At 43.6% G+C, this 25,240-nt stretch overlaps 1 protein-coding gene across 4 annotated transcripts in view; it reads right to left on the reverse strand.

Annotated features, from left to right (window-relative positions):
• The window catches only part of ABCB10 (ATP binding cassette subfamily B member 10), a 31,889-nt gene extending 8,549 nt beyond the window's left edge, over positions 1–23,340 (reverse strand). The window contains exons 1-6 of one of the 4 annotated variants that reach the window (XM_074580146.1): positions 22,897–23,340; positions 6,799–6,999; positions 6,254–6,456; positions 4,847–4,981; positions 3,082–3,228; positions 2,295–2,430 (exon numbers count right to left, since the gene is read on the reverse strand). In XM_074580146.1, coding sequence (XP_074436247.1) covers positions 2,295–2,430; positions 3,082–3,228; positions 4,847–4,981; positions 6,254–6,456; positions 6,799–6,961 — 784 coding nt within the window. In that variant the 5' untranslated portion in view covers positions 6,962–6,999; positions 22,897–23,340. Of the gene's footprint in view, positions 1–2,294; positions 2,431–3,081; positions 3,229–4,846; positions 4,982–6,253; positions 6,457–6,798; positions 7,000–14,254; positions 14,286–16,912; positions 17,592–17,677; positions 17,907–22,896 lie in introns of those variants that run through there. The other 3 variants (XM_074580142.1, XM_074580143.1, XM_074580145.1) reach the window with 3 other exon arrangements.
• Positions 23,341–25,240: the final 1,900 nt, after the last annotated feature.

Below are 25,240 nucleotides of genomic sequence, written 5' to 3' on the forward strand. Positions count from 1 at the left end.
CAATAACCATTATTGACCATTCCTATTTATATCCGTAAAACAAATCATTCTGAAGAAAAAAAATAGAAAAAATTAATACACGTAAGCTTGCATATACTCAAAAGCAAAGCAACTCTTTTCATCTGTTAGGAAGAACAGCACGCAACTTTAGAAAAAGAGCCTTGCATACAGCCAGCTATATTTTCAAAATCATTCAGTAGAATGGAGCACTCTGAATGCTGTTCTTTGTCAGATAGCATTATACTACTATAGGAGAGCCTGGCTGAGTCAGCCACAGGAGGGGGAGGGCAGGAAACCTAAGGGCTGAACTAACGCTTGAGAAGCTATGTGGATAATGGACAATGTAAAGAAATATGTATCCCAAGTCAGCGTGCTTCAAACATTACTGGAGAAAGGAAAAGCTAAGGACAAGGTCTGCATATAGTACTGGGTCCCAGCTCTTAGCAGCTATGTGAATCATCTTGGAGCTGGCATGGCTGAAGGGTTTTCCAGCTGAAATAAACATAGAAACCAACATAGATCCAAAAATGGAGTAAGACATAAATATAAAATGTCTTATTTCTTCTTTTTTTGTGTGTGTCTTTCAAAATAGAGTAACCAATTTCAAAATCTCTGAATTCCAACAGAATAAACATACAGAATAAATCACTTCCACCTTAAAATGCGTATAGTGTTAAAAGTGATTTCAGGAGGGGAGAAAACCCAAGGTATATTAAAATAGGTTTACTGGTTTATTCTCGCAGAGCACAAGCCCAGCACAAGGTCATGAGTCTGTAAGTGTAGACAGGGCATTTTGTCATGCTGCCGCTGAGGACTACCTGAAAGCTTGCAACGCAAGGCACTAGCCATGGTGAGAAGCTGTCTGCTTGCAAAAAAGAGCCAAAGCATCTACAAGCTAGAGCAGGGCATGGGGGGAGAATGCATGAGCCTCACCGAGTGAAACTGAGACACTGAGGTTTGCAAATTCATAACGACTCATAAAAAAACCATCAGTTAATATGAACAGCAAATACTAATTAGAAAATGTTTTTATTTCCATAACCCATCTTCAGTATTTGGTCGAAGACACAGCAAACTGTTACAACAAAATGAGGCAAAGTCCCAAATTATGCAGTGGACTTCACAGTTCATTGCATAAGCTCCTATATGTATCGATGACAAAATATACCAAGCAGACTTAGCACTTTGGAGATCTGTATGCTTTGTAGGCATCAAGGAAGGCAGGCCTCTTGTGGCAAGACACCTTTACTTCAGAGTCCCCATGAGAACGAGCTCTGTGCAGAACTATATTCTTCAATAATCTTAAGTAGAATTTTAAGAGATGTTTTCATCACAAATAAAAGTTAATTCAATGACATTTTATCACTGTTTCTAACCTTATTTTTCATTTATTTAACCTTAATTTGTCCCATGTTTTCAAAGTGCCAGGTATCTGGCTGTTGACCAAGCCTGAATGATTTAAGCAGAGAAGAGAGGGTTTTGGTAATTGGAATGGGTGCCACTGGAATTTTGATATCCAAGGAAGCAGGTTTTGTGAATTCTACCCTCAAGTACATCTTTGTGCTTCCCAAGATAACAGGCTTAGTCTTAGAAAAGAAGCATACAGACGAGCTGCATTACCCTGCTGGTCTATCAGAAGTTAACAGGCTCATTTTAAAAAAAGGAACCCTTCCAATCAGTTGTCAAACTTCAAAGTACCTTATCTTCATTTTTGCCTGTATGCAGTAGTGAAGACTGCTGTCAAAAAGATGAACAGTTTGTTTCTGGGCCAGAAGATTACAGAGTCTGTGCTTCAAGGAGCAGTCAGTCAGTAAGGAAAAACAAAAGGTTAGCACCAGAGTGTCGAGTTCTGCTGGCACGTTGCTCACTCTTCCAGCTCAAGACGCTCTATACTGAATTACAGCCAAATTCTACGTGCCTTTCTAAATAGATTATGTTTAACACAGACCCACATACTTCGTAAAAAATGTAATACTGGTATTAGTTCTTTATACAATATACCAAGTATCTTAATTTAGACCCGAAGAAAATTAAAGTAATACGTATCTGTCACATACACACACTGAAAAAATAACGTTTGTATTTCTTTGGGAAAATGGAAGGCTTATATTGAGATTAAGTTATAAATTATTATTTTCATTAACTCTTAAGAAAAAAAAAAGTATAATTTCTTGGGAAAATCATTTGGAAGAGACTTTTTCAGAATGCCAGATCTTTTAAGAGCTTCTTCCCTCCCGCCCCCATACTGACTGTAAAGCTTTGAAGTGAAGAAACCCGACTTTCTCATTTCATACCTCCAATGCTTATTCCAACCCAGAAAGCATACATTAGGAAAGATGAGAGTTCACCAACTGTCATGTAGGCACTGCCCATTAGTAATCCTCCTTTGTATAAGACTGAGAGGACAATTAAGTTTCCAGAAAGGCCAGTCTAAGGAAAAAGAGGGAAAGGCAGATTTTGTCACATACATCTTAAACTTCATCGTCTAAAATGGTGTTTCAGAGTTTTTCTTCTAATAAAAGTATTGCCACAATATGGGTATCTAGATTTTTAGCGGACTGAGTTAAATTTGAACAAAATCAATTCTCAACCATCATTAAAGGAGAAGAACTGATAGTCTGCAGTTACGTTGCAGTTTTAGAATACTATTAAGCAAACTCACTGCAAGCTGTCACGGAAAACTGCAATCCCTCTCTCCTTCCCTCACCTGCCCACTCCCCTGCTTCCTTTGCACTGATGCTCATCTCATCAGGAAGCCACACCTGTAAAATGCTAAGGATGGGGGAAGGTTTCCACTAGTTTAGTTCCATGAATAAGAGGTATGGGCTCAGAAATATAGTACCAAGCTATGGGGTGTGGGGCAGAAATAGAAACTTAAACTGGCTTTACCATTCCACCGTATCTTGAGGTGCAGTTTCACAGCAATTTAGACTGATTTCAGTCCAGTCTTCCCACAGTTTCATGTAGGTTCAGTTTACGCTCACATCATTTATTTGCAGATTTATAAGTATCCTCATGAATTTGAAAATAATTGACACTTGGCATAACATGGTCGGTTTACTTTCATCAAAACACACTTACTGCTCCAAAGAAGCCTGCCCGAGCTAGTGCCTCTTTTTTAGCCAGCTGTAGCACATAATCAACTTTACTTGTATACTTCTCCATTTCAGCCACTTCTTGCCCAAAAGCTCGAACTGTTCTTATGTTTCCAATACGCTCCTCGGCTAACTGCATTAAAGCAAAGAACAAAACAAATACACATAGACACACAATTTGGATCATTCATGTTACAGTACATTTGAAAGTTAAACCAGTATCACCACACTAATCTCCAAATACATTCCTTTGGATACCACTGGAAAATTTCTCATGCCCTCCTCCCTGCACCCACCTCCCCCTTTTTTTTTTTTAATTCTATTAAGTTAAAAGTAAACTGCATGCCCAGGCAGTTTAAAAAGAACTTCAAGATTACCTTAAGGGTTAGCAGAGAAAGAAAAATATAAAAGTAGGCTTAAAAAAACCCCTAATTTTATGTGAACAACACACTTAAGAAAATTACTATTCACAATAACTTGCAATAACAACGTGGAAAGGGGAAAAATAAAGACTATTCTATTCTACACTAAATCATGCAAGAACACCTGCAGTTATTTCCTGAAACAATTCCACTCATTTGATCAAAGCAACACTGGGAATTAATTTAGCTCAACTACTAATGTCCCATTTCAACTCAGTATTTTAACTTCTAAACAGCAAAGTATTAATTCCCAAATTACCTCAATTGCAACCAATTAGACTAAGTTGTTAATAAACACTGTGACGGTCTTACAAAAAACAAGGCCCCCTTTTGTGAGTAAAAGTATGATGTAAAAATGTAATTCTCCTTCTTCCATCACCCATTCAACCTGAAAATTTGAATGGAACACTAAAATTGCTTTTTCATGTGAAGTCCCACACCTGGTTTACAAAGGCATGAACTTCCCTTCAACACAGGATGAGGAAGATAAACAGAAGAGGGCTAATCTTCCTTCTGCACAGCCAATTTGTAGAAGTCCTACAAAGGATATCTCAAGTTTAAAACAGCTGACAACTGTGGCTATTTTAACTGGGTCTTTCCTAATTATATTTCTATGCATTTTAATAATGTTTCCCCACCCTCAGCCTGTGAGAAAAAGGTCACTATCACTACTATTTCTCTGACAGTGCTTTGCAACATTTCAGTACAGTCAGCAAACACAATGAAGACCCCTCTGCAACAGCCTCTTTAGAACAACTTCCTCTACTTTTCTCCCAAGTATCTGAGTATGTGCTGAGATGCCCAGAAAAGTTTAAAAAATGTCAAGCCTCATAAACACTAAAGAGCTGACAAAAAAGTCAAATGTCAAGGATTCATTCCAGAGAAGGACTTGCTAGCAAATTTTTCTTAAAAGATGGATCCATCTAGGATGTTTCTGATGGCTTCAGACTCATAACCATAGCCCGAGAAAAGTGTTTTTCAGACCTGAGTACCACGTTACACAGGATTTCATAGGCTCATTTTTTTATGCTCTCACACAGCTAAAGCCTAACCTCCTTACGCTTTACTATGTTTCCAAATTCTCAAGGCCTGGTACCTCCACATTTTATTGTTATGGACAGCTCTTTACAAAGCACGGCTGTTTTTGAGATCTATGAGCGTTACTGAAATTTACCTTTCATACTGTTCAGGTGCAAAACTACAGGCTCAGCATGGCTTTGGGCAATGAACAGTACAATTATCTTCAGAAGATCTGTACTTCAGAGATATTAACCTAAATACACTAAAGCAACTTTGAAGTTAACTAGAAAGTGTCTGTTAAAAGATTACCTGTGTTGCTTCTGCAAGAGAATCTTGGGTCATTTTAGTAAGTTTTCGCAAGTATCTTCCATAAATCACAGCCAGAACAGCCAAAGGTGGCACAACGCTCAGAACAAATGCAGCAAGGCTAGGAGACACAAAAAACTAGAAGAAAAAGGTATGTGTGAAGGGTTAGCGTTCAGATTAAAAATAAACCACTGGAGTACTGAAGTGTAACTTCCCTTGCTAGAGTTTTCTAAAACTAGTAGGATTGTAATTTAGTGCTGCCATGCTTTCATTTATCATGTTTTATTACTTCCAGGCAAAATATCCATTCCTCCACAGCATTTGGGGAATGTATCCCATGGTTAGAACAAAGGATTATAAGCAAAGGGGTCTGGATTTCATTTCTAGCTTTCTCACTGGTTTGCTGTGTGGTCTTAGCCTAGTATCTTAACCTGCCAGTAAACAGGCCTACCAGGAAATCTCTTGGGGATGCTGAAAGACATAAGCTATTATATAGTTTCTAAAGCGCTTTCACAACTTTTAAATAGATGGAGTAACACAGAAAGTTTAAGTAGAAAAATATTGTATGCTACTTCTGGGCAACCAAGGAACAGATGGAGTCACAAGTGCTCCGTAGCACCCACAAATGCTCATAACCTGGAATAATGGATTTAATTTACTGTTGCAAAACCTTATCACTCATAACAATCATCAAAGCTCCTAAATAAGTTATTTTCACAAGATTTATTGAAATTAGATCTAATGTGTTTTCATTTCATCTTGCTTTCTGGATTGAAAATCTTTCTTCAGATAAGCATACAAAAATTAATGCCACAAAAACCATCAAGGGAAGTCAGATTTTTATATAAACCAACTGACCACCAAGGAATATTAACTGATGCACTGCACTGAAGCCTTCATTAACACGCTTCCTACCTACATATATTCTTTACTGACAGACTAAAGCAGAAACGCTAACACTTGTTGAAAAAATCCTTAGCAGTAATTTGATATTCAGGGCTGCCTTTGCTCACCTAGGCCTTAACCAGAATTAAACAACTTCAGTGACTTTTACGTCAGGCCCTTCACACCCTATTTTACCTACAACCATGGGAACATTATAACTGATTTTAATATCTTCAGTAAGAATAGAGCTAAGCTATTTGCCTAATATACTTTCCTTGATAAATTCGGGCAGCAACAGCAGTTCATTTCAGACTCTTGTTCTCCGTATTTTGGCTTCTGAGGAAACACCACGCGGCTACAGGCACATCATCTATTGCAATGTAATACCAGGATAACTAGTGAAATACACTTGTATCCAAGAACACACAACAGTTTCTGGACAGAATCACATTCACACATTACCTAACAGAACTGAAACAAACTTGGAACTACAAGAAGTGACAAGCTGGAAAGAGACCACCGTACCATCATTCCAACCCCCACAGATGCCTGTGCTCCTGCCCTGAGCCCGTCTGAAAGGTTTTCAGTCACTGAACGGCCCAAGAGGGCTGTATCTGAAGATAAGCGGTTTATCAGCTCTCCTGTTCTGGTCTTGTCAAAGAAAGCGGTTTCTTGCTGCAGTATAGAGGAGAACATGGTTGTTCTCAAACGTTTCACAATTCTTTGTCCTGTCAGAAAGAGAAATCAGTCAAGCATGGCGCACAAGACTATACAGACACCAACAATATAAAAATCACAGGATTACGCAGCACCGAACAAGTCACATTACAGAGTTTTAATATACCAAAAGGTAGTGTGCTTTAAGATGTCACATAACAGTAAATAAAAATGAACAATTATTCCAGCATACTTATCTTTGCACTATTAGTTTACCTTTGATCTGGTAAAAAAAAGCTACTGATTCCAAGAGGGTCTCTCAGCCGATGCTAAGAATGTATTTCAGATCATTAGGTATCCTGGCTCTGTGAAAAAAGATGACTCTCAGTAGCACTTTTTGTTTCTGTTTTTACCTGCAGTCTGCATGAGGTAGACACGAGTAGCATTAGCAGCAGCACCACATAAAAAGATTCCACTCAGCAAGGCACACAGGCTGGTCAGGCTGGTAGTGAAGTCTTCACTGGGATTTGTATAAATAACGTCAATAACTTTACCCAGAAAGAAAGGGGCTGACATGGTAATGATACTGGAAACTGTCAGAAAGCCAACAGCAGCTGCAAATCAACAAGGAAAAGGAAAAATCTTCTGAATTTGCAAGATCGTTAATAGTACATATGAAATAATTTTTTACTTGAAATTTCTATTAAGCTTGCAAGTGTCAGCATTCTTTTAGGCCCAGTTCTGAATGGGACATTTTAAGTCACTGCATAAATTAACTTAGGTAAGGCACATTTTAAGATCCTAAAAGATGCTGTATACAATCACAGTCCTGGAATTGCTTCTCTTGTCTAACCTTCCCCACGACCACCTGACAAAGTTAACTCTGCACAGATGTCATCCTTAGAGAGCATTCACAGCCAGCAAGTCTTCATTCTCTCACACAGTCCTTCACTCCTGCTTGGGTTTGTTTTCCATTATTCATGCTTGCTACCACAATAAAGCTTCCAACTGTCTATTTCTGAGATAGCAATGGACTGAAGATCTGACCTAAGAACTGCCTAAACCACATAATTTTATTTAAAAAAAAACAAAAAAACCCAACCAAACAAAAAACTCCAATTGATTTACTCTTGACTGACAAAATTTACATACATTTCTATTGTTTCACTATTGCTGGTATAAAAGAAAAACAGTATAAGTTGGAATGGAAGTATGTTTGCTGATGAGCAGAGCTCTTGAATTCCAGCTGCAAGATCACCCATGGAACAACCTGTGTAACTGTTTGAAGCTGTACCACAGAGTATGAAAAAAATCGCACCGGACCAAGACAGTCTTTTGAACTTTAATCTGCAAAGAAGTTTCTTGAGCCAAGAATAGAGCTTGATTCTGAAAAGGCAAGCCAAATTTCGAAGGCTGAGAACTAGAAAAAAACCCTCTTAATTGAAAACTGAACAAACTTGATATGAAAACCACTGAACCACAACAAACAACACCATTTATACAGCATAATTTTTTCAACAGCCAGTCCCACACTTAAAGGAACCATTCATAGGATTGCTACAAAACTACCAGCAGATAATGCCTTTAAAGGCAAAAAGACGCTGCACTAAAAATCCTGCAATTTCCTTACTTACATTCTACTGAGCTTTTTGTATCACTTCTGTGATGAAGACAGCAGAGAGTCTCCCAGGAGCGCACTGCTGTAAGCAATATTTCTAACATCTGTCACAGATGGTTTGATGCTTCTTGCCACCTCCACACACACACGTGGAAAGCTTTGTTTCAGATTGTACTTGGAGCATAAATACAGCCATGCATTTATGATGAAGAATTTAAGAGTACAGAAAAAATGCATGCCTGCCACCACCTGAAGCAAACGCTTCGCTGCACCTTCACTGCAGTGCCCCAGAGCAGTCCTGGGAGAGCTCCACGCACTGCCCGAACAAGCCTTTTCCTTGCTGTTTGTGTCCAACCTGCTGCCTGCGCTTCTTATTCCAGATTTGTCTGCAATCCTTCCATTGCGTTACACTCAGGCCAGCAAGCACGTTAGAGATAAAGGACTCACATCTTTACCTTGAAGCTGTAGAAACTATAAGAAGCCAGAGTAGAAAGGGAAAGACTTTCTGCTGCAGACTTATGTGATCCGTGCCATAAACATACCTCATAAGCATATTATTTACTAGCTAAAACTTCCTAAGAATGAGTGACCTTATTAATAGGCTGGCTGCATTGGTGAAACAGCGTGAAAAATCCAACAAAAGCTAGGTCGTGTTCTGTCAGGAAAAGCTGGTCTAATAAGGCAGCTGGAGATGGTCAAAAGCATTGCTTATAAGCACAGTGCTGCATGGCAGCTCAGCCTCCGCTAGTCCAGACAATTTCTCACTTATGGATGGAACTGGACAACTGCATATATAAATATCCACTGAAGGATGAGGACTGGACAGATAAAAATCCCGTATGTCTCTGTCTAGAGGTACGGCTTCCCTGGCTCGGATTTGCCTTCAGCTCTTCTTCATTCAAACTAGCACAGGTTTCACCATAATTACTTCCAACAGCCTTAACTGAACTAAAAGCAAATGCTAGTACATAAAGCAAACGCAAGACTACTAAACTACTTAAACATCAGACACAGTTTCAGTAATATATTGGAACAATGCAGTCCTGAAGATGAAAGCTTATATAATCCAGATGTCACTTTTAATTTTCCCCTTAAGCAACGTACCTGTCTATACTAATTTAATCACAAGCCATATGCAAAATAAGGTTGCCTAATTGAAACTCTCATTTTGATTACACCAGTAGAACAACTAGAAAACAGCACACATGCCAGGCTGTTGCTCTTTTTTTTTGTTTGTTTATTTTAAACCTTTGACTAATTGAAATAGGAATCAGCAAACACTCATTCTATCTCCCCATTCAAAGAAGAGCTGTCATTGTGATAACTGGCTACAGGGAGGAGTATGAGGTGTTCAGCAACCAGATATGAAGACACTTCAGTGATGCTGAAGGTTGCTACTGACAGAAAAAAGGTCAGAGTAAACTTCATAGTATTAGTTTCATATAGCTTACTCTGCTACCCAGAAAATTATGTCAAACAAAAGAGTGCATTTTGGAAGCTTTATTTTTTAGAGTAAATCCGTTTAGTAGGCTGTGAGATGAAAATAAAGAAAATGTGAGGCAGATCAACGGAACTTTTATAAAACCAGGGCTCCATCAAAGTGGCAACAGCAGCAAAGACAAGGCAAGCTGGCTCCAGCAGCAGCTGAGCAGTCCCCTTGGAAATGTTAAGCAAACATTTTGCTTGTCAACTTGCACAGAAATCCAGATCGCTGCACAAAGTGACGCCTTCATCGCTATTGCCATCAACGCACTCTGTTAAGGTTAACGTGTGCTTGCTTCTTGACAGAAGATCTGCAATTTCATTTCATAGTAAATGTATTTGGGGGCAAGGAATTGGTCATCAACCGATAAACCAGGATGTTTACCAGCAGCAACTAGGCTGAGTTATTAAAAATCTTTCTTCCGAACAAGGAATAAGTGACCCCCAAGCATCATAAACCAATTTTCTGCATGCAAAAAAGAACACCAAGAGAGCGAAAGTTTCTAATTTTGCTGGTTCTTACCAGAGCATCCTTCTCACCCAGTACAGTATGTGGAAAAGCGCAAAGCCAAAAAAAAAATGCTTGCAAGCCTGTTGGGGGGAAGAGCTATTTTAAACACAAATACATAAAGATTTCACCTCAGATGAATTAAGATTGTTCAAGCCAATCAGGGATGAAGGACAAAAAAATGAGGTAATGATGATGTTTGGCAGTGCACAGTAACAGAGCAACAGGTCACAGTACCTAGTTTTTACTACTCAGTAAGCTTATGAATGTTACCTCCCAGAATCTTTTAAGTATTTTACTGGTTTCATGTGAAGATCAGGGCAAGCAGGTCAGAAAGCAAGCTGTAGATTTGTGAGAAGTACCCTTCTACTGGTAACAGAGAATGTCGGTCCTTTACCAGTTACCTGTGCAGTTTTATACTAATACACAGTGACTTTTTTAGCTTAACACTGAATTTCCACAAGGGCATTTGGAGTGACGAATGAAGACTACTGTATTCTATGATACGCATGCACAGGGATTGAGCTCTTCACTCGTTCTTTTATGGTAGGAAGATGGACTGATAAATTCTATATTTGTTGGTTAGGCAAAGCCCATTTCCATTTCGTGAATCCTGACCTACAAGGAATTTGCTTTGGACTGGCTGAAGGACTGTTACCAACCCTGCGAAGAGTCAGTTCTGCAAATATTTATTTCAAGATAGAATCTTCTTCCAGAGTACACCGTAAGCACTTAAAGATCTTCCGTATAGACTAGGTTAGGTCTGACTGGTGTGGTTTTCTTTCCACGTTACAGTAAATTCATATGTGATATGTGGACTGCACCTATTATTATGCAAGAAGAACCTTTTACAATTATCTTCCTTACATTACTAAGAACAATTGTAATACTGCGCGCATAAAAAAAATATCGTGCATGTCTGATGGCACCACTGTATACTGCATTCCTGGTGTATTTTGGAAAGCTGCTAGGTTTTTGAGTCGAGTTGTGTTATTTTGCAGGTATTGCGAATATACTGAATCTTGCAAGTCACTATTTACAGTGATGGCTACAGTTTTTAGAAAACGTTTGGAAAAGTATTCTATAGACAGTTTGATGTGGTTATTGAGTCTGTGGTGTTGTTTCTGTTTTGTTGTTGTTATTTTTTTAAGCGTGAAAGAGCAATTTGGGTTTCCAAACAGCAAATGCTATTTTCTTTGGTACAACAACAATACAGTTGCACAACTTCCTGAAAATATCTTCAAGACAGCTCATGAAAAGGCAGGCATACTGTGGGTCATCTGACTGACCAGGATTATATAACAGTTTGGAGAAATTAACAGCTGCAGAAAATTGCTGTGGGACAGAATTAAACAGGAGAGACAGGCAATACCTTTGAGATAATATCTCAAGAACAAGATGAGTGTCCAGAGTTTGGAGGGCACGGCGAGATACCAGCACAGGAGTGAGCCACAGAGTATCCCTCATGCTCAGAACATTTACACAATGCAACTTACGGAAGAAGTCTTATCACCTTGAAGAAAGTCTGTTCTTTAGAGTCATGACATGTTCAGAATTGACAGAAATCATCCTCAGTGAGGATCTTATGATCAAACAGGACAGACCTGCCAGGAGTCCTTTGCTATGGAGCAAACAAGACATCAAGGAACCTTTGCAGAATAGGCTATAGACGGTTTGTCAGAAGAGCTTTCAGAGAAGGTATTTAACAGGAGACGTGTCCTTCCAGGCAGAGCAGAACACAGTGATTTGAGGAAGCCCAAGAAAGGGAAGAGTGAGTAAGACTGTCACTCTGCACGGGAGAGAAGGAGGAAGAAGTAGCAAGGCGCACAGCCTGGCAGAAGGCCAATACAGAGCGGTGCAAAATCTCTGTCTGAAAGCAAAGATGGAGGCTTGACTCTGACTGCAAGCAAGTATCTTCACTTTCTCTTAATTAAGATGGTATCTCTATTTTACAATTGGTTATTATCAATACAAACAGTACTACAAGCTAGTCTTTTTAAGACACCCAAAACCAAGAGAGAACACAACTTTTTTTTTTTACCATGTCATTAAAATTAATATTGATCTTGTGTAGAACACAATCTTTATGTCAGATCAATCTAGCTATTATTCCTCCTGTTTTCAAAATTTACACAAATAGCACAGCAAAAACATTCCCCAAAGAAACTATGTTATAAGCACCTAACTGATCACAGTGGTCAGCAGCTACTGTTTCTGCAATGTCTTAACTAAATAGTTTCATTACCAGTTCACCAACAATTTGAAATAAGGAACAGTCACCAACTAGCCACAGGAAAAACAAACTTTGTGTGATAAAGCTACAAGGCTGCTCGGACCTTTTGTACGTTTCATATCAAACACTGAAGAAGAAAAACTAGAGGAGGAAAGAACAAAAAAACCACCCCATACAGCCTCTTTGATTTCTACAAAAGGCACACTGCACGTGAGAAAACAATCAGTAAGTTACCCCTGTAAATACCATACATATAGGAATTACGATTTTAAAACCACAAGAATTACCTTCAGAAAATTCAAGTAAGTTAAGTGTGGTTGTTGAGTTGCTATGGGATAAGCAGAACCACTTTACGGTAACTAAATACAGTAACAAAAAACAATGGCCACATACACGAACCTGACAGGTGAACCAAAATTTTGGCCAGGAATGTCCCAGCTACTGGGTGACAGCACAGGAGCAGCAAGATTTACAGGACCGGGGTTCAAACCACGCTCTGAAGAGTAGGGTATTCTAGTGCCTGTAAGCCTCTCTGCTCCTGCTAGCTTTCTTCCCATTACGCACACTACAGAACAAATTTGACTCACTGTCAAGGTGTGAATGGGTGTTTGAAAACTCATTTTTCAGAGATGCCACTTGTCTGAGTTTTAACTAATTTTTAAATGGAGGGAGGAAAAGCATATCCTTAGCAATGCATGGGTTGCCTGTTGATGTTCAAACTCACACTACAAAGCTTGGAAGAGTGCAAGTTTCAAAATTAAACCATTTAAATGTTACTACAAACTAAACACATATTATCTGCTTGATTTAATTTCCTAAAATAACTGAAGTTTTCAAAGATACTCCTACTCAAGTACTTAACATAAGAAATGTCAGCTCGTACAAGTATAAATAACTGAAAGCATGACTTTCTAGTAGCAATACTCACAGCTGATGTGTTCTACATTTCTATCTGCATCTTGTACAAAAAAAATAATAATAAAATAATCAAGTTGCTCCCTACCTCAATCATCCCCAATCAAAGGAATTATTAAAATAGTTTCTGAACTACATTACAGAGAATATACCTAAGTATTTCAGATAGCCTTAGGTATAACTTATTTTTATTGTCTTTCTTTAAGAATTCTTTTTATAGGGATTTATTCCTTCTTAGAAACTACAAAAGATAAATCTCCAGCAATCCAGTACTGCTCATTCAAGAACGAGAAAGTGCATCACCTGGTGTAACTTCAAAGTACAGAAAAGTCAGATCATGAATAAACCAGTGCTCTTCTGATTTCACAGCAAATTCTAACTTATAGGAAAACAGCTATTACAAATTACACCCCAAATTCTAAAATAAAACTTATAAAATAACATTTCCTGCACATCTCTAGAGAAAACCTGTGTACAAACCAAACCTTCTTACTTTGACTCAGTGCACACTAAGTGTTATACAGGGAAAGGGCACACTTTGCTCTTGGATTAAAAATTTCAGAGTTCCTTGTGCTTACTTTACAATTCAATAGGACTATTGTTTCCTTCAAGTGTGGTTTGGATAAAGTGCAACAGACAGTTTCTCACAGGGAGAACCAAGGAGGCAGGAGGAAATAAAAGGGATCATTTTGAAAAGGCATTTTTGTGGCCTCACACAGACAGCAGGATTTAATAATTTCAACAATGGCCCTGTCCTCTTCCCTGGGAATTGAATTTAACTGAAGACACAGGTTTACCTGACCTGACTGCACACGACGAGCCAAAAATTCCTAAAATTACTTCCCTCCTTTGAGGTATTTCAGAATTTACAAACTCCTAATTTCACTACACAAAACTGTGGCCACTAAGAGAGTATATTCCCATCATGGTATTTAGCCATCTTTTTACCACCTTTAATAAGAACAATAAAATTTAACACACATGTCTGTTTAAAATATATTCACAGCTCTACCCATGGGACATATTACACTGATCCCCCTGTTGGTTTTCTTTGGACAGCATGATATTTGGTACATTTATTTTCATTCCTAAGAGCCTCTAAAGGGTCCAAACCTCCTTCTGTGAGCATAGCAAGAGGTGCTGCGTGCCAGCACCCTGGAATTCCTGGCCAGAGCACACCGCTTCTTCCTGAGCCAGCGGATGGTGAAGAGGCCCCGTGTAAAACAAGATGCGACTGTCTCTTTTGGTGCCAGTCACTGGAGCAGGTCACCTTCACCTCAGTACCTGCACCTCCTCAGCGGTCACCATTTCCCCACCACACCAAGATGGGTGATCCTAGTCTTGTGCAACATCCTCACAAATCATCCTCCTCTGCTCCCCAGGCCTCCACTGTCATCATTACATCTACTTTGTCTTCTGTGACTGTGAATTTCAGTGCTCAGCTGCAACAAGCAGAACATCATGACCTGTGCCACGTGGAATCACAGAAAAGGTATATTTCACTTCACAGTGGTAATGCTATACACCTATGCTACCAACTACCAGTTATATAAAAATGTAAAAGACCTGCAGGAGCTCAACTTTCTTGCAAAACAAAACTGCACCTGTAAAGCCTCTGAAGAGATCCCACAGCATTTGCTTACCATTTGTAGGGACTTGAGGAGGAAGTTAAATGTTTCACCCTAGATTCATTGTTGAATACAGTGAAACCATTAACCTTCCTCTTTCTTTGAGTGCAAGAAAAACAGAGATACTCAGTTTTTAAGGACTAGTTTCTCAGTACAAAGATATAACAGGAATAAAACGCAACATATTTTAAATACAATGGGCAGATGTGATTTCCCTACTACAAGGCATTTTGCCCACATTTATTATTCCTGCACTTTATAATGACCCAAAGTATTTTCCTTGTTACTTTTCCATCCCCCAACTTAATTACAACTTAACAACAAAAGTTTTCACTTAAGTAGGGTATCAATAAAGACGAAAAATTTTACATAAATTTACTCCTCTCTCAGAACCAAGACCAACAGAACACTGAAAAGCAGTTATTACATTTGCATATTTTTTCCATCCTCATGATTTCATACTATCAAGTTGTTGTGTTGTGTTTTGTTTGGTTTTGGGTTGGTTTTTTTTTAAACTTTAATTCGGGACATTTTGTTATCTCAAAAGACAAAACTGCATGTAGCTTATTTTTAGTAACAGTGATAGTCGATTTACTTAGATAAAACCATGAGCAGACTGCGCAGATTAAGGATACTTAGCCCTATTTCAAAACACAATTACAGACAAGTATACTGTAACCTGCCTGTGATAAACAAGCCAACAGCACAATGCCTAGTAAAGGGAACTAAATTAAATTCTCAGTTAGTTAGGAGCCTTAAGTTCCTAAAAGGCATCCTTAAAATAACCAATTTGTTTCAATATCAATAGGAAAACAAAAGAAATTCATTGTAAAATCAGCAGGTAATCTGTCTGATCAGATATTCACTTCTTCACCAAAATCTGAACATACCAAACATTAGTTACTGGCAAAGGGCTTTTTACTTTTCCATCCATGAGCCAATGAAGAAAAAGAATCCTGAGCAAGGCTGAAGCCTTACTGAACATTACACCGTTTCTCCTCTCCATCCAGCCCTGTCCCCTCAATTTTCCCCTGCTTTTGTTCTGCACAACCAAGATGGTGGTATTAGCTGCATAAAACAGGTGTCCACAGCACAGAAATACTTCTAATTTCTTACAAAAATGAATTAGGATCCAATTTATTTTGGTTCTGTAATGCCAATATGGGATGAAACTCTTAACTATCCACTGTGAATAAAATATCGTAAACTACTTCATGTTTCTCAAACCCACTTTTTTACATTAAGTCTACCCACCTCACTTCTTTTCTCTCAAACACCATTTACCCATTCCGTGGGAATTACCCAAGTTTTCGCAAAGGCTTACAGGCCTCACACTGCCACGGTAGCACGTGTGCTGTCCGCCAATAAAAAAAACAAAACCCAAACCACATAATAATTTGACATTGTTTTCTTACTAACAGCTATTATCCTATTATCCCCATGAGAAGCAGTGTCAAGAAAACTTTGTAGATAATATCACTCCGTTAAGGGCGCAATTTATGCGACCATGCTCTTTGACTTCACCGCATAGACGCTAAAAATAAATAAATAACTTCATTCCCGAAACAACTTACAAAAGTTCCAGGCAAGAAGTGCTTAGGAGACAGAACTCCAATTTATCTACTACATTTAAAAAAATAAAAAAAAAAAAGCCCTAGGATTCCCATTTCTACTTCATTCCACATAGACTCAGGCCCGAGTTAATTGCAGGCTGCTTGTGAAGCCAGCACTGAACATGCAGAGAGGGACTAGAGGAACAGAGAGCTCTGTAACTTCCAAAACTTTTGCCTTCCCTTCGAAACAAATTAAGAGATGCCAAGGGGGGTGGGGTGGGGGGTGTAGAATGCATGGTTTTAGCTTTTTACACCTATCAAAAGCTGGCGTAAAGATGTCACGTTGTGCTCTGACGGTACCAGACGCGCCGGGTCAGGAGGGAAATACGGCCTCCTCCTTCGCCCCGGCGGCGGGCCGCCGCTCCGGGCCGTGACCCCCGGGCAGCGCGCCCCGCACCGGCGGCGGGGCAGGACCCCCACCCGGGCCGCGCAACGGCCCCGCGAGACCCTCCGGTCCCTCCCCGCTCCGACGAAGCCCCAGGGCGGCCCCCCGGCGCGGCGGCGGGTCAGCCCCGGGCCGCGGCCGGTACCTGTCAGTCTCCAGCGCTCGGGGTGCACCAGGGCCAGCAGCCTCCGAGCCTCGAAGCGCGGCGGGGCCCCGCCAGACCCCCGCGGCGGCGCCGGCGGCTCCGCGCCCGCGGCGGCGCTCAGGGGGCGCGGAGCGCTGCCCGCCGCGGGCGGGAGGAGGAGGAGGCGGCGGCGGCACCACGGAGCGCCCGGCGGCAGCAGCAGCGGCGGCGACGCGGGGGGGAGGGTCCCGCACCTGCTGGCCGGGCGCGGCAGGGCGCGGAGGCCGGCGGCCGCGCCGGCGGCCCGAGCCCAGGGGGGCGGCGCCGCCCGCCGCAGCAGCGGCAGCAGCCAGGGCAGGCGCGGCGCGTAGCCCGCCATGCGGCCGGCGCGGCGGAGCCCAGGCGGCAGCAGCGGCGGAGGCGCTGGTGCTGCTGCTGCTGCAGCCGGTCCCCGCCGCGCGGGTCTGCGGCAGGAGGAGGCGCCTCCGAGCCGCCGCTGCCGCCGCCCATGGGCCGGCAAGCGGGGACCCGCGGCGGCCCGGGCCCGAGGAGGCCTGCGGAGAGCTGATAAGGCTGCGGTTGTCGGCCTCCTGCCGCTCACCGGGCCGCGCCTCGGCACCCGGCCAGCGCCCTCTGCCGCCGCCCGGCCCCGGGCCCGCCGAAATGGCGCCCGAGCCTGCCCTGCCCGGTAGCGGCAGGGTCCCACCGCGGAGGTGAATGGGGGCTGAGGCGGCCGACCCCGGTAGAAAGAATAGGGGGACTCTGCCCGGCTCGCTCGGACCCGACCTCGGGAAGTAGTTTGGGCCCTTCTCCTGTTCCTCCCTCCCGGGCCAGTGCGGGTCATGCCAGGGGAGGCCATCTCGGCATGGCAATCTGGCCTTGGTGGCCTCTTGTCCGTCGGTTTGGTCTTGGTCTGTGCAGGAGGAGAGCCAGAGGGGAGCTCCAGCCCTTCAGAGGCACCATCCGACCCCACGCTCAGGCTGGCGGCTGCGGGATCCATGCCAGCAGGCTGAACCTGCCCATCCTCGGACGGGAGGCTGCAGGATCCGTTTGAGCAGCCCTCCGTTGCTACTGTTTTCTTCACATATTACTGCTTGGGGTACAGGCCTTCTTCCAAAGCATCTGCTCCCCCTAACCCTGATTTAAGAAAAGGGAGCTGAGTCCCCGGGGATGCAGCTTTCCTGAGGCTGCGCAGTCCTGGAAGCCAGAGCAGGGAAGTGACACCAGTACCCTGATTTCCCCACTGGATGGCCCGGTATAGGGATACCTGTATATAAGGTATATCCTTATATACCTTATATATATACACACAGAGAGATATATATGTAAAAGGTATATCCTTATAAGGTATATCCTTATATATCCTATGTAGGGATACCTATGCTCGACCTTTAAAATTTTGAGTCAAGCTTCTGTGTGAATTGGTTAACGTCAGCTCGTGAGATTTTGTTTGCGAGAGCGCTGTTTGAACAACCAGACTTCAAAGTCTGCAAATGAGTAAAATCGTATCAAAAGATCAGGAGAAAACACGAACACAGTCTTTTGCTACCACAAATGCTATCTATAGTCAAATTCCTAGTATTTAGGGAAATTGAGGGGTTAGCACGCCTGGAGAACGTGCTGAGGGATGGAGCCTCATCCTGGGAAAATCACCACCTTGCTGGAGCTGTTTCCCTCGGTATTTGCCTAAATTAGCATAAACTTTCCTTGCAGCCCTCCCGTGACGGCTGAAACATGGTGAGACCCATGCTGTGAGGGCAGTGGCATGGCTGCCTCCCCCGAGATCTTTGGTTTTCCATACCTGGCCTCCCTGCCCTTTATGGTGCCATCCTTTCAAGGCTGCAAGGAGCAACTGTGTATTTTGGTGAAATCCTGGGATCATTTCTCAGGGCGGGTGGTGCCTCCCAGAGCCAAAGCGAACAAAGCCCGGGGACAGCGGGGCGCCAAGGCTGGCTGTCCCTGCTGCGGCCGGCACCATGGCGTGGGGTGACCGCTGTCAGGCCTGCGCCTGTGCCCTGGTTTGGGCAACACAGGATTAATTTCTCTTTCAGTAATTTTACTTTTCAGTAAGGTCTCTTATAATGCTTGGGAAAACTGCATTTTTAGAAGACTCTAGTGTCTGAATTTTTGGAAATATTTACTTTATAGCCAGCTATGGTGCGCAGGTTTCAAGGTCTCACTGTTTTCAAGCCTCGCCAGGTGCAGGACGAGGAGAAGTGAGACCCACGCACTTGCCCCAAGCTGGCCAACAGGACTATTTCATACCACAAACGTCACGTTCAATATAAATTAGAAAGTTTGCTGAGGAGTTTCTCTCTTCTACGATGGCGGCGCTCCCGAGAACTCCTTGCCCTGGTGCCAAACCCCTGAGCCCTTCCCTTCCTCCCGAAGCCATAGTGCTCGCAGCGTCTGACATTTTCTGTCCCCTGCTGGGAGTGCGCAGCTTCCTGCTGATAGAACTGGCTGAGTATAATCTTGTATATTTTATATTGGTATTGGGATCAATATTGGTTCTTTAGTGTTATTAATGTTAATTATTTGGTCTTATTCTATTAAACCTGTTTATATTTCAACCCCTGAGTTTCCTTGTTTTTTCCCTGATCCCCCTTCCCGGGTGGGGAGGGGTCATCAGCTGAGAGAATAATTTTCTAAATGACAATAAATTGTTGTGGGTTCCTCAAACCATCACACTGTGACAGCAGGTGCGTAGGCCACCACTGACCCTGCGCCCGCCCAAGGCCTCTGGGAGCAGTGCCCGTGTGGGAGCTCACCCCTACCGGCTCCACGGGCCCGGGGGGGAGCGGCTTCACCGGCTCCGGGCGAGCAAGGCCCCGCTGTTCGTTGCCGCTTCGCCCACCGTCCCCGCTAGGGACGGGGCCGCTGCTCCACCTTCCCCTCAGCGCCCGGCGCGGCCCCGGCCCGCCAGAGGGCAGGGCGCCGCCCGCCCGAGCGTGAGGCGGTTTTTCACGCCGCTCCCCCCCGGGGCCAGACCCGCCCGGGGGACGTTTCTGGCGCTGGCGGCTCTCCCGAGCTGCCCTCGAAACGGAGGCGCGACCAATCGATCCCTCGGGCGGGGAGTGAGGCGGGCGGGACGGGGCGGAGCTCCTCCGCTCCGCGCCGGGCCGGGCCGGGCGGGCCGCCCGCCAGCCCTTTACCGGGCCGGCGCGGCCTTAGGGGCAGAGGCGTCGGCTGCAGCCAGGCCCTGAGCGGAGCCGCCCCGGGAGGGGAACGTGGACCTGAACTACCCGCCCCCGCCCTCAGTTTTAGGGCGGTTTCAGTGTTTCTGGTTAATTCGCTCGCCGTTTGGAAAGGTTAATTCGCTTGCTGCCTCCCGCGTGCGCGGAGAGGGTCCGGTCAGTGCCCGTGGGCCGGCCAAACCCATGTGTCCTGAACAAAAGGGCTTTTTGGAGCAAAACTCTGCGAGAGAGCCTGTAAAACGAGGAAAGACCCAATAAAATATACTTTTTTTAATAGGAGGGATGGTTATTTGAGCCTGTTGGGGCCTGTGAGGAGCTGCACACCACTGCAGGCTGCATGCCGTGGTGATCCCCGGGGGCCAGCACCATTCCTTGTGGCCACTGGGACACGCCCTGTCCCCCACACCAGCCCCAGGCTGGCCACCCCCCACCTCCAGGGGCTGGGGAGCAACTGGGGTGTGGGAGGCAGTACGGAGAGCAAGCCTCCGGCCTGGGCGCGATACCGAGGGCCGGGGCTCTTGCCAAGCCTGCCATACTCAGGCCCCCTTCCTCTGCTGGACGGTGTGAAGGGGAAACCCAGTGAATACAGGGGAGGGTATAGGCAAAAGGGAGGCAAGGTGCAAGCACTGTGAGAAGGGCAAGCTCAGGAAAGTTTGTGGAGGCATGGGTTTGTCTTTCAGAAGAGCTTCAGCTGCTGCAGGCTGTCCTGCCCAGCCTGCACTGTCCCCAGGTTATCTGATTGGGTGTGTGACAGCTGGTGGGGTTGCAAATGCTGGGTTCATATTCAGTCATTGCTTGATGCTGAAATATTTTTCTAGCCTGTTCTGCACCTGCAAGGACAAACAACCAGGCACTGCAAGACAAAAGCCTTTGCATCGAGCGAAGCAAGCCGTACAAAAGCAACACAGTGCTTTGAAATCTCACAATGCATGTTCTTTGGCAGTGCCATTTGAAGGCGACCAAAACATCTCCATCACAAAATTTAAACCTGACTGAAGCATGCAGTTCCCACTGCCAGGTGCACAGTGCACCCAAGCTGGAGGAGCACGGGCAGCTGGAGGAGCGAGGCATGCAGGGTGGGGCTCTGGCATCCCTGCATGTCGATGTCACTGAGACGCGCAAGGTGATTGCTGGATAAAATTTTTGCAGGTAAACACCATGTGCTCGCAATAAAACAATCCATACAGAAACAAACAGTGCTTCAAGAAGGCAGGTTCTCTGCACTCCTGTCTTTCCTGCGCTGGCTACAGCATGAGAGCTCTTGGAGAACACAAGAGAGTTTCACTTGAGAGACTTTGGAGAAATACTAAATACTTATGGATAAGTAATTAAAAAAAAGAAAAGAGAAATCCAAGCACCCCCTGCCTCTGCCCTGGTAAGGAGATCTGAGTGGCAAAGGTGATGAGATATTTAGGTGCAGTAGGGCTTTACATTCCAGTTTGTTTTAGCCTTTGCTTCTGGGGAAAAAAAAACTAGTATTAAAAAACACAACAAACCCCAAACTCACAGATGGTTATAAAGTCATCCTAAGTGGTCATGAAATATTTGCACTAGTGGAGTAGAATTGCCAGGAGGGAAGAGAGCGCCAAAATTCTGAGTATTCTTTTCCAGTTTGTTTACCACATGCAGATTGCTCTGCTATTGCCTTAAGCAAAAATGGCAAAAGCAACAGCAGTCCAGCACATAAGTCTCCAGCTAAGCTGCTCGCCAACACAAAAAAAAAAAAATAAAAATGAGCAAAAGCTGTGCAAACATGCCTCATTTCAACTCCAGCAAGGGGCTGAAGTTGTGATGTGTTAACCTAAAATACTACGAAGTCGTGTGTGTGCTCACAACTCCAGACCTTGGGATGTCTGAGCTAATAGTTTGGGCTTGGCTGCTTTCTGGTGTTGAACTACATGCAGCTCCGGAAGGATCTGTGCTAGTTCTAAAGGGCAAATTGTCATTACATGAGTTTTGCTGTGCTTTTCTGGATGCCAGACAAATGGCTGTCCTCCAGATGCGGTCAGCACTGGTTTGCCTGGGATTGTCTTACAGCATGACCCCTGTTTATCACTGCAGCAAGCACATGGCAGTTTCTGCCCTTATTTGCACTGTCCTTTCCCTCTCCACGAACTACGAAGCATCACTAGCTATTGCAAAGCCAGGTCCAGGGCTAGCCTAAGGCAGTGGATAGGTACTATCACTGCTGTCCAGAGACAAACAAACTGCTTCTGGCAAGAGTGGGTTGTTATCCGGCTGCCTCACTCCCCTTAGCGCCCACCTACCTCTCCTCTATCCGTCGCTTTTAGGAACTTCCTGGGACTCACGTGCAACCCAGCTTTTGGACGCATCAGTGGGAGCATTACTGTGCCACCGAACGGAGCCATCGCACTCACTGCTTCTCTCTAGGTACCCCACTCACCAAAGTGTAAGAGAGAGTAGAGTCTTATCTAGCACCTTCCAAATTAGGGGCAGGAGGTTCAGCATATCCCCCAAATATCCAAAGATCAAAGGCTTCTCTCAGGTGGAAACACGTAGTTCAGTATGCTACAGCCTACCTCTGTTAAACAATTTTAAGCCATGGGGGAGGGGGAGCAAAATCAAGAAAGCCAAAACAAAACAGCAAAACCAAACACGCTTGATTAAGGAAATATTTACAAGAAATTTATGTGCAAGGAAGGCAGCTTGACTATTTCAACAAGCTGCCTGACCAGCCCTGCTATCCTGCCAGAGCTGCTGGGGTTGGTGGTGTTGCATGATGTGTAGCAGTGTGAACAGAAGCATTGCTACTGGCTGTGGGGGGAAGAAGTGGTAGCAAAGAATTACCATCATGGTTGTAGTCCCTTCTGTGCCATCTCCTGTCCTGTTCTTCAGAGCTGGGGTAGCGATACTGGTACAGCCTCTCCCTTCAACAGTGAGGTAGAGGTATTCAGAGAGAGTTTCTTCCTCCTGTTCTCAGGCAGTGTCAGCAGAGCACTGTCCATGTCATAACTGATATGCTCATATAGCACCAAAACACCATCAAGTCCTGTTCTTGGCTGATCCCCTGGCTGTATATGCTAAAATATTTTTGTTATCAGGCTTGTCATAAGCAGAAGACCATGACTTCGCTGAACATTACAAACTTATTCAAAGAGAAGACAATTTTATCCTAAACAGAACTGCAAAGATTTGGACTAGGTAGGAAAGCAGAGCTACCCATACAGCAAGCGCAGCTCTGAAGTAGTCTTCCTTGTCTAACCCTCAGCTTAATGCAGCCAATCCCTTCTCCTGTTTGAAAAGAGGATGCGTGTTTTAGTTACAGAGTAACACCTATGATATCAACTTACAGAAATAGCTGCCACAGCTGCCTTGTTCAAGAATTTCACTGTTCCAAAAGAACATTTCTGCAGGATGACAGACGCAGTGGATAATGCCTTGACTTAAACTAGGCACTGAAAGAGAAGATACCATCTTCTCTGTGTAACTGCTGCTATACATAGCAGCGTCCAGGAAACAGAAAGCCAGACGCACATTTAAAATTGTCAAAAAAAAAAAAGATTACCAGTCCAGAGACAAATTTTACCCGTATTTTGTACTTGAAATACACTGTGCATGGTGAGCATTGTTGAGTTATTTCAGTCAGTTTGGGCTCCTATCCAGTACTTTTAAAAAAAATCCCATAGCTAACGTGCAGCATGACGGGATAGTCTTTGGCGAGGGACATCCAGGCAGTTAATTTAACTGTCACATCAGTGTCTTGTAATGGTACAGTTTTAGAGCCTGTCTCACCATGAGCAATTAGACACCGCTCAGAAGGAAGGCCATTTCAGGACTTTGTTGAAGAACCCACTGAGCCTGGAGGACTAACAAACAGTCAGTCCCAGTTGAAACAAGCTTAGCAAAATGGCCTGAAGTCCTTTTTATTTTTCTTGGCGAACCCAAAGGATCTGTTAATGGAAATATCATTTATGTAATATATTTTTAGACTTCAGACACTTGTCAGAGACAGCTTTTTCACAAAGGAACGAGAACAGGGAGGAACAGGATGAACTTCACCGTTCGGGAAGTAAGACGTTCAGACTGAACAGCGTGGCAGCACGCTGCTCAGGAGATGCCACTGTTAGAAGTGGGAAGGGCAACTTTAACATAGACCTGTGAATGCGCAGAGCAGTTTGTTTGTTAGAGCAAATATCCTTTCCTTTCATCAGTATTCAGTGACTAAGCATGGACTTGTACTTCAGCTTTGCCTCTATTTACTGTGGCCTGGACTACCTGACACCTTTTGAAAGGGTGTTTTGCTGTTCAATGCCTTTATCAATTCAAGAGGTTAGGGACATCAAAAACAAGGAAATACCTCCTCCTCCCCCCCAAAAATCAAGGTGTAGAACTTCAAGTTGTGGCAAACTGTGGAAGCTACAAGTATATGGCTTATTAATAAGAGGGATGAGACAAAATTAATGGAAACTAAATCCATCAGCAGTGATTACATAGCCTGCAGCTCTGGAGGCCTACTGAAAAAAAAAAAAAACCCACCCCAAAACAACAAACAGTAACTGTGAGAAGATAGGAGTGCGTAAACCATGGAAGTATCACTGTTCGCTTATATGCCCTCCTTCTCTGAGCATCTCCTGTTAGCCACTGCCTGATACCATGCAGCACCTGGTGCGCTGCACATCGCCCAGGAGGCGCGTGAAGTGAGCAGAGCTTTGCAGGGGAAGGAGTACCCAGTTACGTGACTGAGAACTGCCTTACACACAGACTCACAAGCAGCAACAGTCCCTGCTATGACACTTATTAATATTTGAGTGCATAACTTAAATGCTTTTGTGTTTTTTATGATATATATTTAAAACAGAAAAAGGAAGGGGTCTGTGCAAATGCAGACTTATTTCTGAAATACACAGTTAATAGAGATTATGGTCCAAATTTTGGTAGACTTAATGGTACTCCTTCCTTCCGCTCATACTGTCCTCCCAATTCTGCCTTGAAATTCAGCCTGTCAATCAATTGCAGACATTTCTTATAGTCTAGATTATTTCCTGGCTTCCTGCCTTCAAACATTGATATTCCATGAGCACCAAAAACTGTCCACACAATACACTAAAGTTTGTAGGTTTGAAGCACATAACTAGTGACATTATTTTTGCAGCACCTCAGAAATCACTTTTACATCTTTTAGCCTATATAT

This window comes from Larus michahellis, chromosome 3 (genome assembly GCF_964199755.1).
Source record: "Larus michahellis chromosome 3, bLarMic1.1, whole genome shotgun sequence".
In the NCBI taxonomy this organism is placed as follows: domain Eukaryota; kingdom Metazoa; phylum Chordata; class Aves; order Charadriiformes; family Laridae; genus Larus; species Larus michahellis.